This window comes from Lutjanus erythropterus, chromosome 7 (assembly GCF_056507025.1).
Source record: "Lutjanus erythropterus isolate fLutEry1 chromosome 7, fLutEry1.hap2, whole genome shotgun sequence".
Lineage (NCBI taxonomy): Eukaryota > Metazoa > Chordata > Actinopteri > Lutjaniformes > Lutjanidae > Lutjanus > Lutjanus erythropterus.
Window position 1 is genome coordinate 31,674,647 of NC_139323.1, and position 25,295 is coordinate 31,699,941.

General features: G+C 38.6%; 2 protein-coding genes across 2 annotated transcripts in view; one reads left to right on the forward strand and one right to left on the reverse strand.

The window, feature by feature from the left end:
* Positions 1-911: 911 nt before the first annotated feature.
* c7h8orf82 (chromosome 7 C8orf82 homolog) lies at positions 912-3,738 on the reverse strand. Its single transcript, XM_084722282.1, has 3 exons — positions 3,396-3,738; positions 3,251-3,299; positions 912-1,670 (listed from the first exon to the last, which is right to left on the reverse strand). Exons 1-3 carry the CDS (start codon positions 3,558-3,560, stop codon positions 1,174-1,176), a joined length of 711 nt encoding a protein of 236 aa, XP_084578408.1. The 5' UTR covers positions 3,561-3,738; the 3' UTR covers positions 912-1,173.
* Positions 3,739-9,209: 5,471 nt separating this feature from the next.
* The window catches only part of mast2 (microtubule associated serine/threonine kinase 2), a 210,555-nt gene continuing 194,469 nt past the window's right edge, over positions 9,210-25,295 (forward strand). Inside the window, exon 1 of the mRNA XM_084723557.1 lies at positions 9,210-10,098. Within this exon, the coding sequence (XP_084579683.1) occupies positions 10,018-10,098 (81 nt within the window). The 5' untranslated portion in view covers positions 9,210-10,017. The remainder of the gene's footprint in view (positions 10,099-25,295) is intronic.

The following is a 25,295-nucleotide window of genomic DNA, read 5'->3' on the forward strand; positions in this document are numbered from 1 at the left end:
AAATATCATAAAGATTCAACATTAAATACTATTTGATGATATTAGTATTTTCTGTTCAAGCATGTCAGTATATCTATTTTGCATATTTCATCATGTATAGAGCAAAATTCTGCCGCAGACATCAGCTTTTCTTTAAATTTGGCAAAAGAGACACGATAGTTGTTTTAATATGATATATATTATCTGTCGTTATTATTTCTGTTGCTGTTTGACGTATAATCATCTGTTCCCAGTGACATAAGTAACTGCTCTCTTCTCTTAAACAAATCTGCTGTGATGACCTCCTGCTAACTTTGAGGTCATTTAAAGGGACAGTTCACCCCAAAATCCATATTTATGGATACTTTTCCTTGGGCCTGTGGTGCTATTTATCCATCTGGATTGTTTTGCTGTTTTGGTTACTCAAGATAATCCAAACTCCTTGTTGTGAGCAATTTCACATAGGAACTACTTTCTCTCTACCGAACTACACCTGCTAACCGTTTCACCAAGCTAGCTAGTTCAGTGGTGCTAAATTCACCAACGCAAGTATCTGCACGAGCAAATGAAACATGAGCTCATTAGATTCGTCGGAAAGCTCAGGACGAGCTTCTCATCCCTGAGTAGATGCACCTTCTTAAGGTTCCTACGCTTTTTGCAACATCAAATTCAAGCACTTTTCAAACATTTTTAAGCTTTTCCAGCACCTGACAGCTGTGGTAAATTACATATTTATATACACAGATATGCTCAAAATGATTAGGCCAAATTTCATATCAGGATTCAAGCAGAGTTGTCTTCATTTTTCTCTAAAGGCAAAAATATTTAGAGTGTCTCTTTATCTAGAAAAGTGAACTTCTCAGCCAGAGAGCGAATTATGTTGAAAGTAATGCAATAGCAATTTTCAATCATATTACAATTGCAGTATCAGTTGAAATAATCACAATTAGATATTTTTTCGAAGACGTTCAGCCCCAGTCTGCATCATCATCATCAGTGAATGCAACAGTTGACTTCTTACACATCATATAAATTAAAGTGAGTGGACACCTCAGCTCAGTCTTCAAACAGTAACAATCACATTGTGATCACAAGAAAGTAGCTGTCTTTACCTGCTGCCACTGTGGGACACTAATGTCTTATCTGGACATGATCTAAGATGATCTAAGTGACACGTCTGATCAGTTCTGGTCATTATCCCAGTTCTCCCTGCTGCCCGCTGCCCTCCTCCACATTGGGGACGAATCCTGCGAGCTCATTGGTCAGTGCATGCTTCTGTCCCCTCCAGAGGAAGTGTGTCGGCTGTCCTGTTTGACCGTCCTCCTGAGCATAGACAAAGAATGAGCTAAGCTCGATGGCCAGAGCCGACCTGACCAGGCCGACCCCCCCTCCGCGCTCTGAGCAGGGGTGGTAAACTCGTCCACTTACAGGATGCATGAACAGCGCCTCCGGGCGGAACGGGACAGACAGCTTCTCCGCCCCGCCGCAGTACGACAGCAGCTCCTGATCTCCCATGACTCCCAGCTGCCCCGCGGGACTCTGCAGCAGGTGAGTGAAGACGACAGGCCGGTCATCGCAGCGCAGGAAGTTCCTCTCCCTGCCACACAGGGACAAGAAGGGGAAGTCCTCCTCGTATCGACCACTCTGATTGGACCGCAGCCGACTGAAGAAGAAGACCAGGAACTGTTTATCTGGTAATAAAGACACAGAGATGATGAGGAGCTGCTGAGTCATGAAGCAATGAAAAATATGAGTTTGGCTCAGCTACTAATCATCAGACACATCAGAGATATTGAAGATATCAGCTGTGGTTTCACAATTTAACCTGCAGTCAGGGTCGAGTTTATGTGTTTTCCTTCTTGTAAATTCAGCAAAGTTATTTCTTTCTTTGTGGAAAAAACTGAAAACTGCTGAGAATAGCAGACAGGAGAGAGGCTCCACGGTGTGCTCAGAGGCATACTTTCTTTGATTCTTCGTCATCTGTGATGTGAAAACATCAGATTTCCACGCAGTCAGAAAAAGTAAATGTGCATTATGCTCATGGTTCAGTTATAAAATCCCAATGCACTGCCAGTTGCTGACAGTGCAGGTAAAACATGAGTCTCATTGTGAGCTGACAGAGTTTAGAGTGGTGCTGAACTAAAAAGAAAATACATCTATAAACTGGTAAATGGACAGTAATGGATAGTCAGCTGACAAAACAGCCATCTTGATTATTGGCATACAGAATAGGGAAGTGATTGGATCACTCAGGAACAGGACCACAATTTGACCACATTTTGTCACTGGAATCTCTGCACTTTTGTTTTTTAGCAGCATCATTGTCATGTGACATGTTATGAAACAATGGGCCCCTGGGGATGGACTTTTAAAAGCCCCCCCCACTCAGTAATCCACCTATAGTCACTGTACACAGAGCAATGCAGGGGCAAAGGCATGGCTGTAAACTTTGCAGTTTCAAAATGACCACAAACCACAAAAACAACTGTAATAAAAGCAGATACTGTATGAGTGATAGAAATGGTTGCCGATGATGACTGTCAGTGAAGTTGACTTTACCACTTTTGAACCAGACGGTAAAACTTCCTTTACTGCCATCCGTTGTGACTGATGCTTCAGCTGACAGCCCTGCATCTGTGATGCCCTGTGGTGCACTGGGATTTCATACCTTAACTATAAGACTGTGTGGAAATCTGAAGTTTTCATATCACAGATGATGAACAAAGGCATTATAACATAAAGTAGGAAAAACCATGAGACTCGTGTAGGCTGAAGTTGGCAGCCCGGGGCCCTTTTCTGTCATTTGAGCAGAATTATAAGATGTCAAATCCAGAAAAAGACTACATTTATGCCATAATATAATATAATGATATCTTAGATCTAATCTAATAGTGAGTCAAATTAATACTGACATATTCCCCAACCCTAAAATTGTGTCATTTTAGCCTACATACAGTAGAGAATAAGATATTCCTTTATTAGTCCCGCAATGGGGAAATTTACAGTATTACAGCAGCAAAGTGTATTGCAAAATATAAAGAAGCATCAATTAAAAATATAAAAACAAAAACAAGAGGAACTGTAAAAATATGACAGAGGAAATAAATGAAAAGAAATGGGAACACCATAGACGGGAAATATGAAAATATATTTTTTAAGAAAACGTGTTGTGAGGAACAGGCTAAAATAGAAATTAATTAGACAAAAATATTTACGTGTTTTCTCATTTAAGGGTTCAGTAATTACTCTAAGCGTCGTGTGTTATTTTTACCTTTGAAACAGGTGACAAAGTTCTTCACTTTAGTGTCATCGAGGAAAAGCTGGGGAGTTGAGAACAAATCAACATGTCAGCGGGTGAAGCTAACATTAAAGGATGTTTTATGAAGGTTTTGTTTTGTGTCAGTGTAAACCCTCACCTGTCCCTGGTGGTCGATGTAGTAGAAGTATTCTCGGATGCGGGGCTCCGGGCTCTGGCCTTGGATGTAGGTAGCGGTGGTTCTGGAGGAGGTGAAGCCGGAGGACGGGCGGCGCAGAGCGGTCAGAGCTCTGCAGCCGAGAGCCGCAGTCCGGAGGAACAACATGGCGGAACAGAGGAGCACGGAGGAGGAATACGATCCGGAATAAACACGGAAACACAACGGGACACCAGTGAGTTAACCAGGATTTTCTATTATAAGAAAAACTCACGCAGGTTCGTCCTCATGTTTTTGTTTACAGCTGCAGCAGAGCAGAAGAACAACCCGGAAGAATTTCAGTGTTACAACAGCGTCAGGTTTTTTCTGCTGCCACCTAGTGGACACTGACGGTACTTCTGTTTCACAGTTTCTGACCATTACTGAAAAACTTGTTGCGTTGTGTCAAAACTTTATACACAAGCCAAATACAGTTTTCCACAGCTGGTAAAACACTAAACTCCATTATCTCTGGACTCTTAGCTCAGTGACCTAAACATAACTACTGAATCATTCATTCTTTTGGCAAAACTCGAAACTCATTTGTACTCACATGTTGCACTGTGATGCAACTGTATTGCAAAATGGTAAACACAGGCAGCAGAAGCTGACCACAGCTTCATCACAGCTGTCATCATTTACGTACAATAACCTCCTGTCACCCGTGAATAAGTTGAATGAGTCCACAAAGCACAGCACAAAAACAGGACGCTGAGACAGAATGAATCCATCGTCTGTGTTACTGTGTTTCTCGCAAGTAGGGATGCATGATTTTTTTCTCAGCTGATACCAGTAACTGATGATTATCTCCTTCTCATGGAGAGTATTGATAAGATAACTGATGATTTCACATTTTTTTTTATTTTACTTTGCACACTAATATTAAAAATAACACACATTTAGTGACGCTTGACACTCAAGGAGCAAAACCTCAGCCCAGATCTGCACAACTATAAGCACATTCTCAGCCTCACACTTTTTGCAAAACACTAAACAGTGTTTTTTTAAATCACTAAACACATTTCTCTACTTTAGACACAGAAATCTAACTTTGCCCTTTTCAAAGAGCCTCCTTCAAAATACCAAACAATTCAAACAATTGCTGTCAGGTGTACAGACACTCAAATGCTTAACTGTAAACTTTCCAGTCAGGCGTGAGAACTGTAAAAAAACAAAAGGCGACAGGTGAGTGTTCCTGTGTTCAACACAAATGGAGGATGTGAAAAAAAGGACGAGGACCAAATTGAGCAGATGTGATTGGTTGACTGTGTTGTAAACTCTGGGTTCACATTGACAGAGACTGGACAGAGAATTCAGCCCAACCTCAGCAGATACGCTGTTTGGACATTTCAACATGAGCACAGGTGAAAAAACAACTTTTCTCTAAAATCAGTCCGGTGTAGGTCAGAGCCTGAGTGTTATTCATGCTTTCTTTTTTTGTCTCCACAAATGTTGTTGCAGTGTTTATGTGCCATTTATAATATGTTCTCTTCTGATTTTCAGTGCAAAATGCAAACTTTGGAAATGCATAGTCGTATTAAGTTTAAAAATGTGGAGAGAAATAATTATTTTCATCAGCGTGCATCACTGTCTTTTGTGTCAGGATTCATACCATTACCATGACAACATCTCTAAAAAAAACCTCTGTCATTAAAAAAGTAGAAATGTTAAACATGTTTTAGATTGAGCAAATTAGTATCTAACTAGCTCAAAGAGAACCAGTTTTATTTGCATCGTGTGTGTGCCGTACGGAGACAAAGTTGGGTTTTTAAAAATTATTGCATAGTTTTGAATGAAGTGTTTAATTTTGCAAAAGATCTGAGGTGTTCTGCTTTTTTTGTGTGTGGTTATGTGAATTGTGTGTAGTGTTTTGACAAAATGAGCCCTGTTTTCAAAATTGTACATAAGCAATTGTAAAAAACTGTAATTTATAGTCTTAAAATTAAAACAGTAATGTTCATGTTGTGATAAAACATACAACAGCATGCTTATTATTACTGTAATAACAAGTACAGTACTGTGATGCTGTAATTAAATTTACAGCAATCATACTATCAAATGTATTTACAACAATTTACCAGCTAATTGCCGCCAATAAGATACTGAAAATTTCTACAGCATTCTTGTTACAGTAACTGATAATATAATAATATTCACAGTAGTGTTTTGTGTTGAACACATCCGTGTGTTGTTGGTCAGGAGAAAGATCCATTCATATGACGGCCTGTGTGTGTGTGTGTGTGTGTGTGTGTGTGTGTGTGTGTGTGTGTGTGTGTGTGTGTGTGTGTGTGTGTGTGTGATTTTGATACAAAAAAACATTTTGGAAACAGACAAACAGTTCTGAGGGCAGTGTTTGCTTGTGCTTGAGTTTTGTAGAGTTTTGTGTTTAGAGTTTTGAGAAAATAAGCTAAACTTGCAGAAAATGTGTGCAAACAATTGGGAAAAACTGTATTTGTTTTGCCATTGCAGGGGTTAGGGTTAGATTAGAGTGTATGAGCAGATTTTTTAAACACAGGGTAAACCTTGAATAGGTAATTGGCCCTTTTCCCATTGCAATGATATGCGTTTGTCTTTCTGTGTTTTTTTTTTTTTCTCTAAGGTCAACTCGTGTGTGCAGGATTCTTGAGAGAAAAAAACTTTTTTTTAAGTTCCACTCTCAGTACTTTTGTAGCTTCTAACTGAATCTCTGTATTCTGACGTTTGGTTTCCCTCCTGCCTCACTGTTTGTACTTTCAGATATCTGCTTTATTTTAGGTTTCATGTTTACTTTCAGCTGATAGGAGTCTTGTTAAGTTACTGCTGATGAAAACCCAAACATTTCCTAATTTTGCTGCTTCATAATTAAGGCTTTTAGATAACAACAAGAATTTATGGGAAGTAAAATGTTTGTACACTGTTTAGCTGCTCAACTACAGACAAATACTTCATCACTAAATGCTGACCTTCAAGTAGGTGCAAACCCTGCTTTTGTCTGCCTGCAGCAGTGAATAGAGAAGCGTCAAGCAGCACATGTGTATAAAAAAGGAGCAAAAGAGGCGACAAGCCCTTATTGCCTTTGCAGAAAGAGTCGAAAATAGTGTTTCCACCAGGGTTATTAGTTTGTGTCTTTGCTGTTTTAAAGAGTTAGCTATGATTTATCAGAGTCACACAACAACACAAACAAACTAAACCAGTGGTTCCCAAACTTTTTCTGGCGTGCCCCTCTTTAAGAAGCAACAAAAGTTCAAGTCCGCTCCACCCCAAAATTTTTAATCACTCATTAACAATGAATGGGGATGAAGCTGATTAAATAAAAATCAAAAGTTGAATTATAGTGAAATAAAGGTCAGCAGGATGGAATCAGCAAATTCTCATGTGTTTATTTTCTCTACATAGATCATATTAATTCAATTTTGTTTCACTCTGTGTCTCCCCTGGTCCTCTGGTGTTGGTAGTCACAATTCAAAAAGTTCTTTTCATTTTACTATTTTTTACATTATGGAAATTTATTTAAAAATCCATTCTGGCAACTTTTATCAGCCAAGAGGCTTGTCTGTAGAGCACAACGGGACTTATGATGTGAGGGGCGTGGCCTTTCCAAAACTACATTTTTGGGCCTCAGTGACAGTGCCACCATCTGGCTGATTTGGCTCATATTTGGGGAAACACATGCACATTATTTCCAGTTATTGGGCCCAGTTTCGTGTTTCTAGCTCATTCCAGCTCAAGGAAATTTGAGCTCCAACATACGACAGATTCAACAGGGCTCAACGCCTTTAGGGCTTGAACCTGCATTAACTGTACACACGGAGAACAGAAAATATTCAAAGCATGTTGTCCTTCAGCAGGTGGCAGCAGACTCCAACAAAACCAGTTTAACTGTCACTGACACCTTCTTTCACACACACACACACACACACACACACAACAAAGACACACATAGCAGATACTTAATATAAAATAAAATTGATGCAGATGATCTGGAAAACAGATTCTGTTTATTTATTTATTTATGTTACAAATGTCTCAAGTGATGAGTTTGTGTGAAATGTTACAGGAAATCATCATTAAAACTGTGTCACCAGGTGAAGCTGAAACTAGACAAAGGAAGAAGATTACTACTACTTTCAAAATAAAATGCGTGGCATTTGGAAATTGAGTCTCAAAGATAAAGCGTTAAACAAAGTAAAACATTACCACGTTGTTGGTAATGTCATTTTGTATTTATATGATGCAGAGTTTGAAAAAATGGACGTCTTTTGCATACAAGAGATCAGTGATTCAACACCTTGGGAGGGACAAAGAAATACAGAAGGTTTACACTCAGTTTCCAAGTTGTTTGTTTGAATCCTTGACTAATTACAGTCAGTGAACACGAGCTCGCTGTGGAGAGACGTCGCCACAGGCAGACCCGGATCCCAGAGAAGAAAGACTGTGCACCTGTGCACCTTAGACGTATGCTGTGCACCAACTGCACGCAGCAAGAGGAGGAAACCGAGTTGCACTTTTTAACCACCTGCCAACCGTACCAAGACATAGAGACAAAAATACTACCCACAGTTTGCAACCACCCAAAAAGCCTTTGAAAATACGGTTAGCAAAAACACTTCTGTATCAACTGGGTAAAATACAGTGATGTGCACACACAGCAGCAAGATTTCTACATATATTAAATAAAACAATGTTGCAGTGTTCATATAGTTATCGGTTATTTGTATTTATATTTTTTAACTGACAGTCTACATTTTTCATCTTTATAACTCATCTGTTTATATTAGAGCTGCAACAATTAGTTGATTAATTGACTGATTGAAAGAAAATTAGTTGCCAACAATTTTGATAATCAATTTCATTAATTTTCCAAGCAAAATGTCAAACATTTTCTGGTTCTAGCTTCTTAAATGTGAGGATTTGCTGCTTTTCTTTGTCATTTATGACAGCAAATGAAGAGTCTTCGGGTTCTGGGCTGTTGGTGGGACAAAAGAAGCAAATATGGAGAAGTCACTTTGGGCTCAGGGAAATTGTGACTACTATTTCATTATCTACTCACTTTTACGAAGGTCAGGTTTAGTTCTTAGTCCACAAAACACTAAATTTTCATTTACCGAATCTCCCTAACAATTTAAGTGAATGGTAGCCAGCTTTCAAATGTACAAAAACAACTGAAAAACAAAACAAAACAAAACAAAACAAAACAAAACAAAACAAAATGCATCCATACTGCTCGTCTGGTTTATTCCAAGTCTCCTAAAGCTCCAGCATGACAAGCTGACTTGAAAGACATTGTTACACCATGTTTTTAACCTAAATCTTCACTGTAGATCCTTAGCTTTAAAATGATTTTTTTTTTTTTTTTTTTGCAATAGTGACCTGCTCACTGTACATTATCCTGCCAAATAATTATAATATAATTTAATAATATTGTGTAACAATACAAATAAGTTGCATTAATTTCAAAATGATTTTAGTGATTTCACAATGATTTTATTGTTCCTTCAGAGTCTAGGATCAGAACTGTGTCTGTAAAGGTCTGGTCTTCGTAACAAAGGTCTGTTATGTATAGCAATGATCTGCTATAAAGAAATAATTGACCTGATGCTCAGAATCGAGTAACAAAGCCATGTAATAAATTAATTTTATTCCACAGTTGCTTTGACAATGTAAACATCTGTTAGTGGTGCCATTAAAGCCCATTTGATTCAATGTTGGAATAAACAATGCTTTTATTTTGTTAAACCACGGCCGGATGTTGTATTGTAGTTCTCATTAACTTGACGCCTAATGTCAGCGAGTCAGGAAACAACCTGAGCCGTGCCGCTGCCGCCGCGGCTGCACTTCCACACTCAACCCGACCCGGTGTCTGCACACAGAGGTTAGCGTCTGACAGAGGATGGAAGAACATCCGAAGATTATATTTACTGTCGGATAAACCGCCGAGACGGAGAAAACGCTCCGAATTCAAGCGGGAATCATCCGGAACCGTCCGTTGAGAGTGCAGACAGACCTGTCATGGGTGTCACGGTGTTTCTGGGCAGCAGGTAAACGTTAGCAGGTAGTTAGCCTGGCAGCTAGCCGCACTGCTAGTCACGCAGCAGGCAGCTAGCTTAGGTGGCTAACAGCAGTCGCTAACTTACTAACTAATTACCAAGTTGGGTTCAATGAACTGTTACCCCGAGAAAAAAGCCCAGCAGGGATGGTTTTTACCCTGCAGATCATAAACTGTCGCAGTGAGCGACAATAAGACGCCCTTTTTATTGTCTTCAAGGAGAAACTGGTGTCTGCGGGTTGATTGACAGCTTGTCACAGCGGGTTCTCCAGATGTGCAGTCAGCACCAGGCTCTGTGTTAGCTCTTCACAGCCGCAGGACTGACTGACTGGCTGTCTGACTGGCTGCTGACCAGGAATGGCTGTCTTCTGGAACAAACTCCTTAGTGGACTCTCAACTCAACCAACTGCAGCAACAAGAGATGAGTTTCATGTTGGCAGTGAGGTGTCCCTGAAGGAGACACGTTGTTAGCAGCTATCAGAAGTTACAGAGAGGATTCAGCCGCGATCAAGCGGGCCAAACCCACACACATAAAGGAGTGTTTTTGCAGTGAAGTGAAAGATGAAGAGGACAGAGAACAAAAACAAGAGGAAACTCTCCAACATAGAGCAGCAGCAGAGCGGTGTGGAGGACAAAGACGCGGTGAGTAGTGCAGTCGTGCTGTCACGGTGTCACTGTGCTATAAGATAAAGAAGCTGGAAACTGGACAAGTTGGTTCCTTGTTCCAAGATGAGCCTGACAGCCCACGCACAGGGCGCCACACTTTACCATAAGCATATGAACTGAGTTCTGCATACAAAACCTCACTGAAAATTCTATGAATAAATGTTGATTTGAGCTCCACTCAATCAATATGGTCAGCTTTGCAGATGATGACAGCCCGGTCATCTCCTTAAAGGACCAAACCTATGTTTTTGACCATTTTTGGCCAATAGGGCTGTGCAGTTACTCAGATTATTTTCTCACTCGCAGCAGCTGCAGTTTTGTGATAAAGCTAAAATGTGTGACAAGTAGGGTGCATGATTTGGTTAAAAAAAAAAAAAAAAAAAAAAGTCACATTGTGATTGTGATTTTGACTGAAATTACAATTGCAATAAGAATAGTGACAATGATCAGTTTTGCCTTTCAATTTTCAGGTTTACTAAAAAAAAAAACAACGGTCAAAATCGTGATATATTACATTGCAGTCTGTACCAAACAATGATGTTTTCTCTCCAGCACTTTAGAACCTCATTATAATACTGTTTTCTCACACATTTTTCCTTTTCCAGAAAACTGCAATTTGGTTCTGGTTCTGTGATTTGGATATTGCACTTGGTCACATTGCAATTTTATTGCACTTGCAACAAGACAGCATTATAATAAGGCCAAGCCAAATACTGTAGTGCTTTAGGGGGACACAGTCACACACAAGTATAATTTAGATGTGTGTTAAGTACTAGGGATGCATGATAACTATAATATAGGCGATAAACTGTTGGCCAATAATTGTACATTTATTATTATTAATTAGAGATGTAACAATATATCAACTATTGCAAAAAAAAATACTGTACTGTACTGTGACAGTATCTACTGTGACATTACATGGTTAATAATTTTATTTCATGCAGCATACCTGTATACTGTCTGCCCCTCTGGAAGGCAGCAATCAGGGTATTAGTGGGCGTTTTTCCTCTACCTGTATGTGTTCCTGCAGGTCTTCATGAATATTTCTTTGGATGAACTTTGATCTGTCTGAACAAATTTGTGGTGTAAACACTCCAATGAGCAGACTGAAATGACCAAATTGAGACATGTTTTGTGCTCAGTCATTGTGGACAGGTGGATGAATGTGCCTGAGTGCGTGTGTGTGCGTGCATCTGTTGGGTTCCTAGCGGAAGCGAGTGTAAAGCAGGGCACTGGGGGGGGAGGTCTAAAGTGCACAATGACCGCTAATCTGCTTTGACAGTGAGCGGAGATGATGCGTTTGTGTGTGCTCATAGAAGGACGAGGGAATCTACATTGGTCTCAGTCTTTCCCCTATGAAAATGTGATTTTTTTTTCAAAGATACAGGCATTGTACTCCTGGCATCATGTCTGTCTGCAGCATTATCTGCACTGTTTGTTTTTTTGATGTATGGTTGTCACAGACTGTGTGAATCATGCATAGCTCATTAGTTAGTGTCATAGTTCTGTTGCATTGCAAAAGCATTTTAACTGTAACTGGCTTTACATCAGTTGTTTATTTTTAGTTTATTAACAGACTTATTATGATATCGTGTCACTGTCGCGATTACTGTAGTTGATTAACTGATTACTTGTTCTATTAAATTTATTACCAGGAGTTTGAGTATTTCAGCTTCTCAAATGTAAATATTTTCTGGTTTCTTTACTCCTTTATGACAGTAGACTGAATATCTTTGGGTTGTGGACAAAACAAGACGTTTGAGGACATCACTTTGGGCTTTTGGAGACAGTGATAAACATTTTTCACAATTTTCTAGACCAAAAAGACATGAGATCCGTCAAGAAAAGGATCGACATAGGACTCCGTAATGAAAATAATTGTTAGTTGCGGCCCTAGTATGTAGTACAGTAAGTCTTGTAAGAATAGCATTAAAATAACCGTATCAAGACAAATTATCTTTAATATAGTAATGTGTGAGTTATCATATAAATTGTAAGCTACAGGATCACAATGATTATATACGGATATTACGGCTGGGTGATATGGATAAAAATAAATATTTTTGACCAAGTACTTTAATAATGATAGAGCGACAACATTGCATGGATGACTGTTGGTGCTCTCGCAAAATATAACTACAGTGAGATTTTTGACAAATAATTTTAAGCAATGTAGATATAGTGACTAAGTGGGTAAAGACAAATAATAGAACAGCTAAACCAGTTCAGAAAATTACACCACTTTACTGTAATGCAGCCATTGAAACAACACTTATGCCATATCATTATATAACTATCCAAAACTAATCTAACATGACATCTAGTCTCCTATCACTATTATCGATATAATATCAATATAATATTGATTTATTGCCCAGCCCTAACAGCTATGGAGGCATTATGCAGCTGAAGTACTGCACCTTTGATAAGTACAAGGAACTCCAAGTTTACTTTCATGATCAAAAGAAACCAATGATAAACAATAACAATAAATTAATCATTAATCTTAAATCTGACTCGGTTTAAAACCGGAAACTAGTAGCAAATAAGATATCTCAATATCTTGTAAGATTTTAATAAAAGTCTGTGTGGCAGTAGGTCAAGGAGCAAGTTTTTGCTTATATGGATCCAGATTCTTTGGAGGAATTTTGAGTGATGTTTTCAGCTATGAAGATAACAGATTTGGAGAACCTTGCTGTCTTGTTGGATATCTGTATTCTGAGTGCTTTTTTTGTTTTAATGTTTGTTTTATCTTTCATGCAGCTGTTGATTTCAGTCATTCATTCATTTCACAATCAACTTGCATAAACTTGAAACTACATGTCATCATGTCTGCTTAACTCATCGCTGTGTGGTAATATAGACCAGATTTTTCAAATTAATTCTCTGATTTAAGTCTGAAAGGAATCAAAATCACTGGCTGCTTGTATGAAACTCAAACAGATGACCAGCATTAATAGGCCAACATTATGTTTTATAGAAGCTCTGAATTTCTGTTTAATTGTAAAGATTTAGATTTTACTAGTCGTAGTTTGCAATAAATGTGTATTTTTAATAGTAAGAGCTGCTTCCAAATATGAAGTCATTTCTGCATGAAGTCATGTTCCTCAGCCTCTGTACATTTGATATCGCTGACTCTGTCATGCAATATTACCACATTACCACCACCCTGCCATTCAGGATGATATGTGAATAATAAAGTAAAATATAGTCCAGTTGAAAAGATTTGACTTAAACTACTATATTTCTTAAACATTTCCAGTTATTTTATTATCAGCACTTTGTCCTAAGATCAACTTAACAGGGAAAATTAGTTTTTTGTTGCCAGGTCTGAGTCAAGGGAGGGGGGTGTTGAGTTTGAGGGAGTGTGCTTTATGGTATCATGGGAAGTCAGACAGATGTTTTTTAGCTGCTGCTGTTTTATGTGTTTTTGTGTGAAACAGTTTGAAATGGAGAACCAGACAGGGTGTTTTCATCCAGTGCAATTTATCTACTTATTGCTGAGTAATGAATCATGTCCCTGTTATGGTGCTGTAATGTTTCCAGGGCAATTTTCTGTAATTGTGTAACAAGATTAAGCCTAGAGCTGACAATTAATTTCATTATCGAGTAATCTATTGATTATCTTTTGATTAAACAGTCCATGGAGACCAACATCTCCTCCTCCAACATCTTGTTTTGTCCAACAAATAATAGAAAACAGAGAAAAGCAGCATGTCCTCACATTTTAGAAGCTGGAACCAGAGAATGGGAGGCATTTCTGTTGATAACATAAACAGTTAATCAGATATAAGTTGTTGTTGATACATTTTGTGTCCACTGACTAATTGTTTTGGCATTGTTAACTGTGGAAATTTCTCTATTCTAATTTGCATTGTGATGCAACTGTGGAAGATTCTGCATCGATGCAGTGACATAACCAATTGGGAGTTTGCAGCCTACACAAAATCATATCCTACCAATGACTAACACTGACTGTTGATTTCCTGGCCTTGGCTGGAACATAATTGTGTAAACAGGGATAGATGCTAATACCTTTAGGCACTGGCCCCATGGACCACCAAGCCCCGTTTTTCAATGTAAACTTGGGTAAAAACAGTACAGAAAACTTAACACAGCCCTCCTTACTTGTGTTGTCCACTTCTCCCATGAATTGTGACATGGTGTTTCCTGCAGGCATTGATTATGATAAAACATGAGCTAGACTTCTCGGCTAGTTGAGGCACAAACGTCATGGGCCATTGGGCTATGGATAACGTCAACCCCTGATTACTTTATGTTGCTGGTATTTTGAAAGCAGACAACTGGACAGACATTTTGGGGATTTTCAGCCTTAAATCGATCGGACAACTTAATGATAGACAGAAAATGGGGTGGGAGGTGGGATGACACACAGCAAAGGGCCACAGGCTGAAATCAAACCCATGGCCGCTGCAAAGGACTTAGCCCTTACACATGGGGCGCACATTCTACTAGCTGTGCTAAAGCAGGGCCCCGTTTCAGGTTTTACGTACTCACTGGGAAGCACAAGATGGACAAGATGCACACTGTAAAACCTGCCTCACAAAAAATGGTAGTGAATTTGAAGAAGTACGTTAGCCGTTTTCACCCTGAGCTAATGTCTGCAACCATGAATAATACAGTGAGCCCCGCTAATCAGCCAAGATCTGTGAAGGTGCTTACAACTATGCAGTCCAACTCTGAGAGAGGTGAGAGAATCATTTAATCTGTGGCAGCTTCCATAGCTGAGTCTGATGTCTGAGAGCACTTTCTTAATAAAAATGGATTTTAGATTTATTTGACTGCTTGCATTGATTGGTGGAAAAGTAGCCGTGCAGAAATATAGAAAATTGAGACTGAGATACATGGAAATGCATTGTGACTTGTTATGCATTTGATTAGTTGACAATTGAATTGAAGTTGAATTGTGAGGCCAGTGATACTGATTTAAAAAAAAAAATCTGTTTAAGATATCAAATACTGTAGACCAGGCACCAGTTTGACAATAGAAAAAAAACTGGCAGGTTGCCTCCTTGTAAACAGAACCTGCATAAACATCTGCTGTTTAACTTCACTTTAATTGCACTTATATATTTACCATATCCTGGCCTGAAGGCAGACACACACACACCATCACATCTGACATGTCTAACACAGTTAACACACACAGTTCCTCATTTAGGAGCACTGACTAATGTATGGATACAAACAGCAGCTGTGATCAGAGCCCATCCTCTGGCTTCTCTTCAGCTTTTAGACTGTCGGTGTCGACTTCAGGAGCAGGTTTTAGCTGGTTACAGTTACACCGTTGGGAAATCAATGATGTCATTGTCATTTCCTAACATGAGTGCGTGTGTTGTTTAATATGTTGCCAGGGATAGAAGCCAAACACACACAAGCACACACAAACATCCTCTGCAATCAAAGAATCCGTCAGCTGCTTCTGTCCAAGGACCTTTTGTTTCCAGACAATTACAGAAACATTACATGTGACCCGTTTACGCCCGTCTGATGAAAGTGACCAGTGCTGGACAGGTACTATGCGTCATTTCTAACAGGGATAGAAATCTGTCAGCCGCATTAAAATCTGATTCAGGGTTCCCATATATTCTGGAAAGTATGATAAAAGAAAAATGTCACAGTTTCTCTTTGCTCCATCTTACTCTCGAGTGTTAAGAGCTTAGATTTTTTGTTTCCGTTTATTTTTTATGCCAGTGATTCATGTTGGCTTTAACAAATTATTTATTTTTCTTTTGAATTTATTCATATTTCTCTTTTAATTAATTTCTTTTTTAAAAAGTATGGCCTTGTAGAAATGTTTTTTCTGTACTTGTTAAAGAAATTCTGCTCTTGCTTATTGTTAAAATTATTAAAAGTTAGTTATTAAAAAAGGTTATTAAAAAGTTATTGAGTTATTTAAAAAATTACAAATAATAAATTTAAAGTGTTGTTCTTGTTGCGTTTCTAGTCTTAAAACATTTATGAAAATTATGAAAAAAAGTCAAGACATTTGTTGCAATAAAATTTCAAATGTTGCTTCCTTTCCTTTATTATAACTATATTTTTCTTTTATCTTCTTTATTTTATCTCTCCCAAATCTTTGGTTCCAACAACATATTTTTTATGTACATTTGACGTATCACATTAGGAAAGGGAAAACAAAATGATCTCAATTCTGAAAAAAAATGTTTTCATACTTGCTTACTTTTTTTTTCAAGAGTTAATGTGCTGAAAGGTAGATGGAAACAACATTTCCAAATAAGTTCTGATTTAGCAAATGACTGATCTACTGTTTCTGTTCTGAGACCATTTGATGGAAATGCACCTAATTTGCATCTTCTTGCATCTTTTTTGTGTCATTTTAAAGGTTTGCTTCAAATTTGCTGAACTATTAGATGTAAACATAGCTATTGTTCATTTTACACATCTTTGGGAAATTGTGTTTTTGTTTGTTCACCTTAGAATTATTTCTTGTGTTGGAAAATTGCTCTTATACACTTTTCTTTGATTAAAAACAGGTTGAGTAACCATGTAAAACGTGTAAAAAAAAAAAAAAAAAACTGCTGTCAGGACTTAAATACCTCCTGACAAAAACTCTTCTCCTCCATCTAAAAGTTGCAGTTGCTTGTTAAAAATGTCTCCTCTTCCTCTCATAGGGCCTTTCACAGGTTCCTACCAGCTGATTGGTTGGTAGAGCTGGGACATTTCCAGTCTGGTATTTCTCTGTGGTCCTGACCCATCCCTGTTTTACTGGTCACATGTGTTCTGTCTGATATGGTTAAATGGGAGCTAGTAAAAGCAATGCAGTCCTCTACACACAATAAACACTGTCAGACAATGTTCCTGCCGTGGCCTGACTGGCATTTATTACAGCTGTGTGAACACGCCGCTTGCTTCCTATTTCTTATTGTGTACTTCAGCTCTGAAAGTTTGCTCTGTTGTATTCACATCAATGTCAACAATTTAAAAGATCCAGCATAGTCTCCTCTTCGCTTTGGTAAATATTAGACTAAAATCGCTTTGAAATGCAGCCTTTCTTTGTTTACGTTATTTGGATATTCATTTGCATCTTCCTGCTCTTTGTTTCTGTCATTGCATGCTTTTGTTTTTTTTTTCTTTTTAACTTCAGTCCTTCCCTTCTTTATTCCTTGCAAGTGGCGGTTTCCTTGAGGTAAGGTTAGGGGTGGGTGTTTAATCTCACTACTTTGGTATTTTGTGATTGTAACAAACAGTAGGCTTAAGACTGTAAAGCTGTTAATCATCAGACATTGACAATAAATGTATAGTTCTAGTCCTTGCAGTCCTGTTAGATCAATTCTAATTTTCTTTTATTAATACAGTTTTGTTAAATATGAAAAAAAGTTGAAAATGTCCAGCTGTAGTTTAAGCATAAATTTCCCGAATTTGGCCTCTGATGTAAGACTTGTCAACACTTCGAGAAGCTTTTAAATGTTGCCTCAGTTTAAATGTTCCCATGTGTTCCCCCCTTGAGTAATTGTGCTTTGTAATTTTGACAGTATTAATCTACATTCCTTCTTCCCTTTCTTCCTTTTCCTCTGCTCTCAACATATCTTGCATGCAGTAAAACAGTGATCTGATGTAACACCGCCTCAAAATGTTGCCCGTATTTCATGGTGTTTGCATTTTCTGTATTTGGTACATGGATTGCATTGCATCAGTGAGTTGTACTAACAAGGACTTCTGTTGGTGCAAAGCACCTGAAAACAGGCCCCGATATCATCTAAGTGTATAGCTGAGGCTCCGAGGAGAGATACTCAGTGACATCTAAGTCCACTTGCCTGATGGTAGAGCATTTGAAAAGTCTTTGTGTTCATAGATGTTTAGAATAGAAATTGAAAGCACATTTACAAAATCTTTAGAAGCAGAAGGTTTGTAAAACACACACACTAACACAGACTCAAAAATGCTATCTGTTAAAGAGCCGCGTTAAAGCATAAATGGGTGGCATTGGTGATAAATCTGCTGTAGCTGTTAGTTTGATTGCCTGTAGGTCACACAGGTTGGTAGGTGAAGATCTTTCGTGTCGCTTAAATGTGATTTGAGGAGTTTGTGAGAGAGCTACAAACCAATGAGGTGTTTCACATTGACAGATTACAAAAAAACAGGGTTCCTACAGGTGCTAGAAATCCTTGAAGTCACTTGTTAATGTTTGTCAGGTTTGAAAAGTGCTTGGAGTTTGGATGAAGTGCTTGAAACTGCTTGAAATTGTAATTGCACCACAGCACCACAGCTTGACTGAATAGTTTGCTAGTAGAGCTGTGATAATTGATTAACTGATTACTTGTCAACTGTTAAATTAATCACCAACTTTTTTGGTAGTCAGTTATTAATTTTAAGTCATTTTTCAAGATAAAATGTGAAATTTCTGTGATATCAGCTTCTCAATGCTGATATTTTTTGTTTTATTCTGTCCTCTGACAGGAAACTGAATATCTTGTGAAAATAATCATCCTTTGCAGCCTTATTTTTTAGATAAAGAAATAAAATTAGTCTGACATTGGCTGGTTGTATATGATGCCTAGTCTACTTACAGACAGGTGACACAGTTAAATAATTGTTTTGAGGATCATTTTTAGCAGTAAGGTGCTGAAAATGCTTGAAATACGCATTGAAAACCCTTGCCTAGTGCCTGAATTTGACTTCGGAAAAGGTGAAGGAACCCTGAGTAAAAGCATCCAGTGATTTCTTCTCGGAGCCACGTTTGTTGTTAAGCGGAGATGGGAGGATAATCTGTTACATCGCAGCACCTTGGAGAGAGATGTTGTTGTTTCCAGTTGAAGCCCCCCAGCAGGATCAAGCTAATTAGGGCAGACTGGAAGTCGACAGCGGATTAACAATGTACTGTACTGTACAGTAGAGGGTTAATGGGGGTGGGAGAGAAGAGGGAGGGGAGGGCTGCTGTGCTAAACACCCGGAGGATTTTCATTAGCTATGGAACTACAGGCTACATTGGCTCGATTTGTGTATAAATTACAAGCAAAGGCTTTTACAGTCAAGAGTAAAATGACAGTATTCCGAATTTCATTTATTTTTCAATGAACTACAGTTTGGAACTATGATCTGCTTTCATTTTGTGCATCATTGATGTTCCTGATCCCTCAGTGAGAAGAACAAAAGGAAGAAAACAGCTGAGTAGATGAAAAAAGATCAGACAGAAACTGAAATCTGGTAAATCTTTTTTTTTTAGCTGTGGATGTTCCTGTCAGAGAAACCTAAGATGGTTGACAGAATGAAAAGCTTCAGTATGAATTAACCAGTCTGGAGTTGCTCAGTGCAGGACTGTAACACTCACACTGACGGACCAGATGGCTCCTTGGACAGCCTGCCTAGCGACTGGTCTGACCAGTGTTATCCAAACATTTCATATTTTCTACATCAGCTCTCACATTTATTTGGCTTTGCAGTTTATGTGATCAGTGTTCCCTCCTGCATTCGTTGGATTCCAGCCGCAGCTCAAGAAGGGTTTTAAGTAACAGGAATGGAGGCCGTGTTAGAGCAGATTTAGGTCTGTCTGCTTGTTCTGCTGTGCAAATCACATCCTCCCTATCTGATCACCATAATAAGTCATGTCTGCTGTCGTGATCGACAGATTAGTCCCAGGCTGTGCGCAACGGTGTGTGTGTATCTTCTCCAAGTATTTTTTGACCCTTTGAGCACCACAAGCTGAGTGGCATCTAGTTCCATTAAATTATATCTCCAAAACTCACTCTAAAACTTTCTAGATCGATTAATAGCGCTGCAGGTAAGGGGAAAAATACATATTTCTTAATTTTGGAGTAAACCGTCCCTTTAAATAAGAAATAGGGTACTTAAATACCAGAATTATATAATAGTGTACAGCCATAATGCCACAAAAGTCAATGTATCTGTCGTTCATTGTTTTGTCCACTGTTATGTACTCAGTCCTTCAATATGTGCTACTTTTTTATTGTCAAAATAGAACAAATCTATATCTGTGGGTGGTGGGATCTCTTGTCTTTGAGGCCACATAGTTTCAGTATGGGGCTCCTCGGCACTTTTTGGTGTTCATATTATTGAGTTATAAAAACTGTTTCTTACTGAAAGCTGGGATTGGATATTTGGTTGCGATTTGTGATCTTGTGATATTGAAAAACAAGATGTTACATATAAAATTTCAAACAAGCCTCACTTGAGTTTAATGATCTCAAAGTCTGTTCAGTAGCCTTGGCTCTTTACTCTTTCTTGTTCATTAGGTATCGGTTAGGTTAACCATTAAACCCACTTCCCTCCCTTGCAATGATGTGGGCGAGTGATTTCATTCTCTCATCCTTTAACCTGCTCTGAACGTTCAGAGTGCAGCTGAGGAGCTGCTGAGCCAGAACGACCTCTGGGACTCCGGCTGATAGTCGTCCCAGCGCTGCACAGGCCAAGGGGCTGATTGATGGAGCCCAAATGGGTAATGTGTGCCATTTTTAGGGTGCCTAGAATGGCGGTAATGGGGAGTCACAGATGCAGGAGGGTGAATGACATTAATTATAAAGCTCTCATTAACCAGAATTATAACCTAGAAGGGTCCTATATATCAATGCATATAAATGGCATTTATTACGGTGCAGCCTCTGATTATCTTTCGGCCATCTGTGTTGAGCGACTGGAGCAGGAGAAATTAAACCACACAATGACAGAGACAAGAAACAACATTAAAAACATTACATTTGCTCTTATGCATGTGCTATATTATTAGTAGTATTATATAGTCTGTAAAAAGTTGAAGATGTGAAGTCAGGAGTTGCCGCCAGCCTTCGTGGTTTGTCTCTTTTAAACCTCATTGCAGTTTGTTAACAGCAGCTTTTCAACATGTAGCTTTGAATTAAGCTTTGGTCTGTTAAATCCTGAAACCGCAAGACTCAGAGCCTGGTTTTTTTAGCCTCCAACACAACATCCTTAATGAAGAAAATCCATCACTCTGCCCCTGCTTAGTGCCGCATTATGCCTCTCTGTTTAAACTCTCCCTCCCCCAGTCATTGTATCTGAGTGATGTGCTGATTTCACACTGAGCTGAATGCCACATTACTCTGCCATTTACTGAGAAAACCTTTACTAGATGTTCTCTGTCCTCCCCCCCCATTGTCTTTTTTTCATCTTTTATCCAAGCTTCCTCTTTCTCCACCACCTCCCCCTGGTCTTCTCCCCTTCTTTCTTCCATCCCTGTAACCCCCCCATTTGTTAATATTTTGTGAACGAACCAATAGCATGCCTATAATATTGCTGATATATCCATAAATGTAGATTTCAATCGATATCCCAGTACCAATACTGATAAGAAATTTGGTCCAAAAACATTGTGATATTTGATTTTGTACGTCGCCCAGCACTAGACCGAAAAATGTCCTATCAGACCAAAAGCTCATTTGTCTGCCAGCCCATTATCCTGAAAACACTCATTGCTCTGTATCTTCATTGGTGAAACAAACATATTTATTTTTAACCTAAATCATTATCTCTTTGTAACTCAAACCAAGTAGTTTTGTTGCCTAAACCTAACAAAATCGTGACAGTTTCCCAGCGTTAACCATGTTTATTATTGTTACCGTGACAGTGAAGGTCACCTGACAAAGGTCACCTGATATTTGCAAGTCAAAATACAGTAAGCTATATAAGGCAGAAAACTCCAGGAGGAATTAGAGCGTGTATTTTCAGGAACAATGGGCCTTTGAAGAATTGGACATTTGTTTTTGGGACAATCAAGAATTGGGAATAACAGGTAATCACCCAAACAGTGTTGTCTTGCGATCACAAGCACAAGGCTTTGCAGGAGGTGGATTTGCATCTAATGATTATCAGCACTGATTAATTTGTCATTTTCACAAGTAATTGATTGTTTAGTTTTTATAAAAAGTCAAAAAAAATTGCTCATCACCATTTCCCAGAGTTCAAAATGGTGTCCAGTTAACGGTCATAAAAGTCTACCTCCCCCATTCTCTTATTTATGAAACTGTAACCAGCAAGTGTTGCTTGAAAAATGACTGAAACAGTGAATTTATTATCAAACAATTTGGCAATTACTTATCTTGCCATCAACTAATTGACTGATCGTTGCAGCTCTAATGCTCCATTTTTTAAGTATGCCTACATCAGCTTTGAGTTTATGTGGGAGATATTTGCGCAAAACGAATCATTACTTAAGTCTCTGTCTCTGTATTTATTTCTGTTTTTGTGAAAAGTTGATTTTGTTCAGAAATAGTGTTGAACAATTAAAATCAGTTTCAGTTGAATGATATTATGTGATTAATTGTAAATTCCTCAAATACAAGGCAAGAATTATTCATAAAGGGATACATTTTCCTTGATACTACAATACATTTAAGGTTGGATGATATGAAAATGTTCTCACTCTGTTGTAAAGTTGAAAATTAGGGGCAGTCGTTTGTTTTGTTGCATCCCCTGAAGCCTGCTTGTTTGTGTGTTAGTGACTGAGTAATATCAAGTGATACTTACCACAGTGTGTGTGTGTGCGTTGGGTTATCTAGTTTCCCGGTGGCTCATTAGCTGTGTCTTAGCTCTCAGTGTGGACCTCAGAGTGAGTGTAAAGGCAGGACAGATGGAGGGAAGCTGGAATGTTACAAGCAGAAACCTGCAGGGTTGATACTGACTGCGGCTGTTTCGGTGAAAGGACACGCTCTGAATATCACCATGATAATCTAAATTTCCACAGTGCTGATTCACACCATTTGCACCATTTTTTTTTACAACATCACCATTCTGTATTTATCACTCAGAGCTTCTCTTTTAACAGAGATACTGTCCTGAATTCCAGTTGCTTCTGCTTGCTTCTACAGTTAAGCTGCTGTGATTGAAACATTACACATTCTTCAAATCTCTGACATTTGAACCTACAAGATGCCCAGATGGTATAATCCCTCCCTTTCCTGGCAGACATTTTAAATGAAGCATTTTTGACAGTCCCTTGAATACAGTTAGAGTGGTGAGTAAGCAAAAACATTTCTGTTTTAAATTATATGATTGAAAGCTTGAGAAAGGCTACTAAAATGACCTTGAGGTCAGGTTGGTTTTGACTATTTTTCCTATTTAAAATAAAATTGAAGTTAAAGCACCATTTTGAATCCAACATAGATAAACAAAATTTGAGAATTTATGGTAATCTATAAGAAAATAGGTAATAATTAGTCATGTTTAGCCTTGTTCATGAGATAATCATACACATGGTTTTAGGACTGCAGCTATTATGATTATTTTCATAGTCAATTAATTGGTCAGTTATTTTCATTGATTAAAAGGTGTTTGTCTATAAAATGTTGATCAGTGTTACCCAAAGCCCAAGATGATGTCCTCAAATGTTTTGTTCTGCCCACAACCCAAAAATATTGTGCTTATGCTTGTGCTATGCAGTCACAGAGGAGTAAAGACACCAGAAAATATTTACATTTAAGAAGTTGGAATCAGAGAATTAGGACATACAGGGTTGGACGTTAAGGTTTTTTGCCCCATCTAAATTCGTACTTGCTCTGCCTACGAGGTTCTTTTTCTAGCTGTGTTGCATACTTTTGCTCACAACTTATTTTTAACGAAACTCCATTGCCTGTTTGCCTGTTTCATCTTTCATAAATCTGATGTATATTCCTTCCAGGTCCCTCACACTGATGTCCGTTACAGCATCAGCCAGGATACTAATGAACCTTGCTGCCTTTATTTTATTTTAGCAGGGTTCTGATATGTCATCATAGATGACTTCAATGAATCTGGAAACGATATAATAACACAAATAGTTAAAGTTACATTACTGCAGTTCATGCTCAATAATGCAGTCTTGTTTTGCTAACAGTTGATTAATTTATGCCGGTTGTTCTCATTTTATTACAGTCATTATGATAGCTAAACAAGCTGAAGGTAGTTAATGTATCATGATTAATGACACTCAGACATTAGATTCATTCACAATAAGTAGTTAATCGCATGACTGTGTCTCTTGCCGAGTTGTTGTTGTTGTTAGCATTTAACGCGATTGCGATCAGATCTTTTAGGCAACTGATGTGGCTATGCAATAGAGTATAGGTAAATTGAGCTGTAGGTAAATAGTTTATGTAACGTTAGATGCTCACTTACCTTCGGCAAGCTTGATTTGTCCTCTATATTCCCCCAACGTCAACTCCATTTATTGCTTGAAGATTGAACATTGATAGGTTTTGGGCGAATGACTGCTCTGTTTTAGCGACATGATAAGCAGTGGTTAGACTTTTTTTTTTTATCTGATTGTGGCTCCACATGAAGTCTTGGGACACAATGGTCCATCAGTCCAGGAGCAGTCTGGCGTTTTTTGCCTCAACGCTAGCCAAGTATGAAATGGATTTAGCATGGCTCTCCAAGTTCTGCTTTTTGTAACTGTCATTGCTGCGGAAAAATGATCAATTTTTATTGGCTTTAGCCAGGAACTCTCTGCAGACAGAGCAGTACATAGCAGGTATTGTGGCATCTTTCTCCACCCGCGGATGTATTTCTTTCCATGAAGGGAGAAATGTTCTGCGCCTCTTTTCTGTCTCATAAGCTAATTTACCTAACTTTGGCTGTGAGCCTTCCACCATGTTGTTTGAATGAACGTCTGCACATTAGCACAGACGCTCAGCCAACGGAGGCAGTGGCACACTGTAACTGGCCACTCTGGGCCTCCGTCGTAACAGAAACGAGAGAAGAAAAACAGATTGATGATAATAAAGAAAATAATCCGAGTTGGTGCTTGCCCAAACGGGCATGTCTGGGCTGGTTTTGCTTGCCCGCTGGTTATTTTTAGTTGCCCCGGGCATTTGGGCAACCGTTATTGTCAAACCCTGGACATGTTTGACCATGTTTGATGCATTCAAATGTGGTGGAGATAGATGTTTGAAGTTTAATGTGTGCTCCAGTGTTGGTCTCAGTGCAGTTTTGCAGCTCTATCTCCTGATGGTTAGGGAAGAAAAGCAGAGTAAAAATCAAACCACCTGATTAAAAAACAAGGTCAAGATCACTGGGGTGAGGTGTTGTGACTACAGCACAGATGGTGGCTCAATCATGTTGTTAAATATAGCAGCTGTTAATTATATCCAAAGAGCACAACAGAGAGCAACAGGGTTAGAAACACAAAATCACCCCAGGTTAAATCCTAATTTAGTGCATAGAAATGACCGTAAATAAAA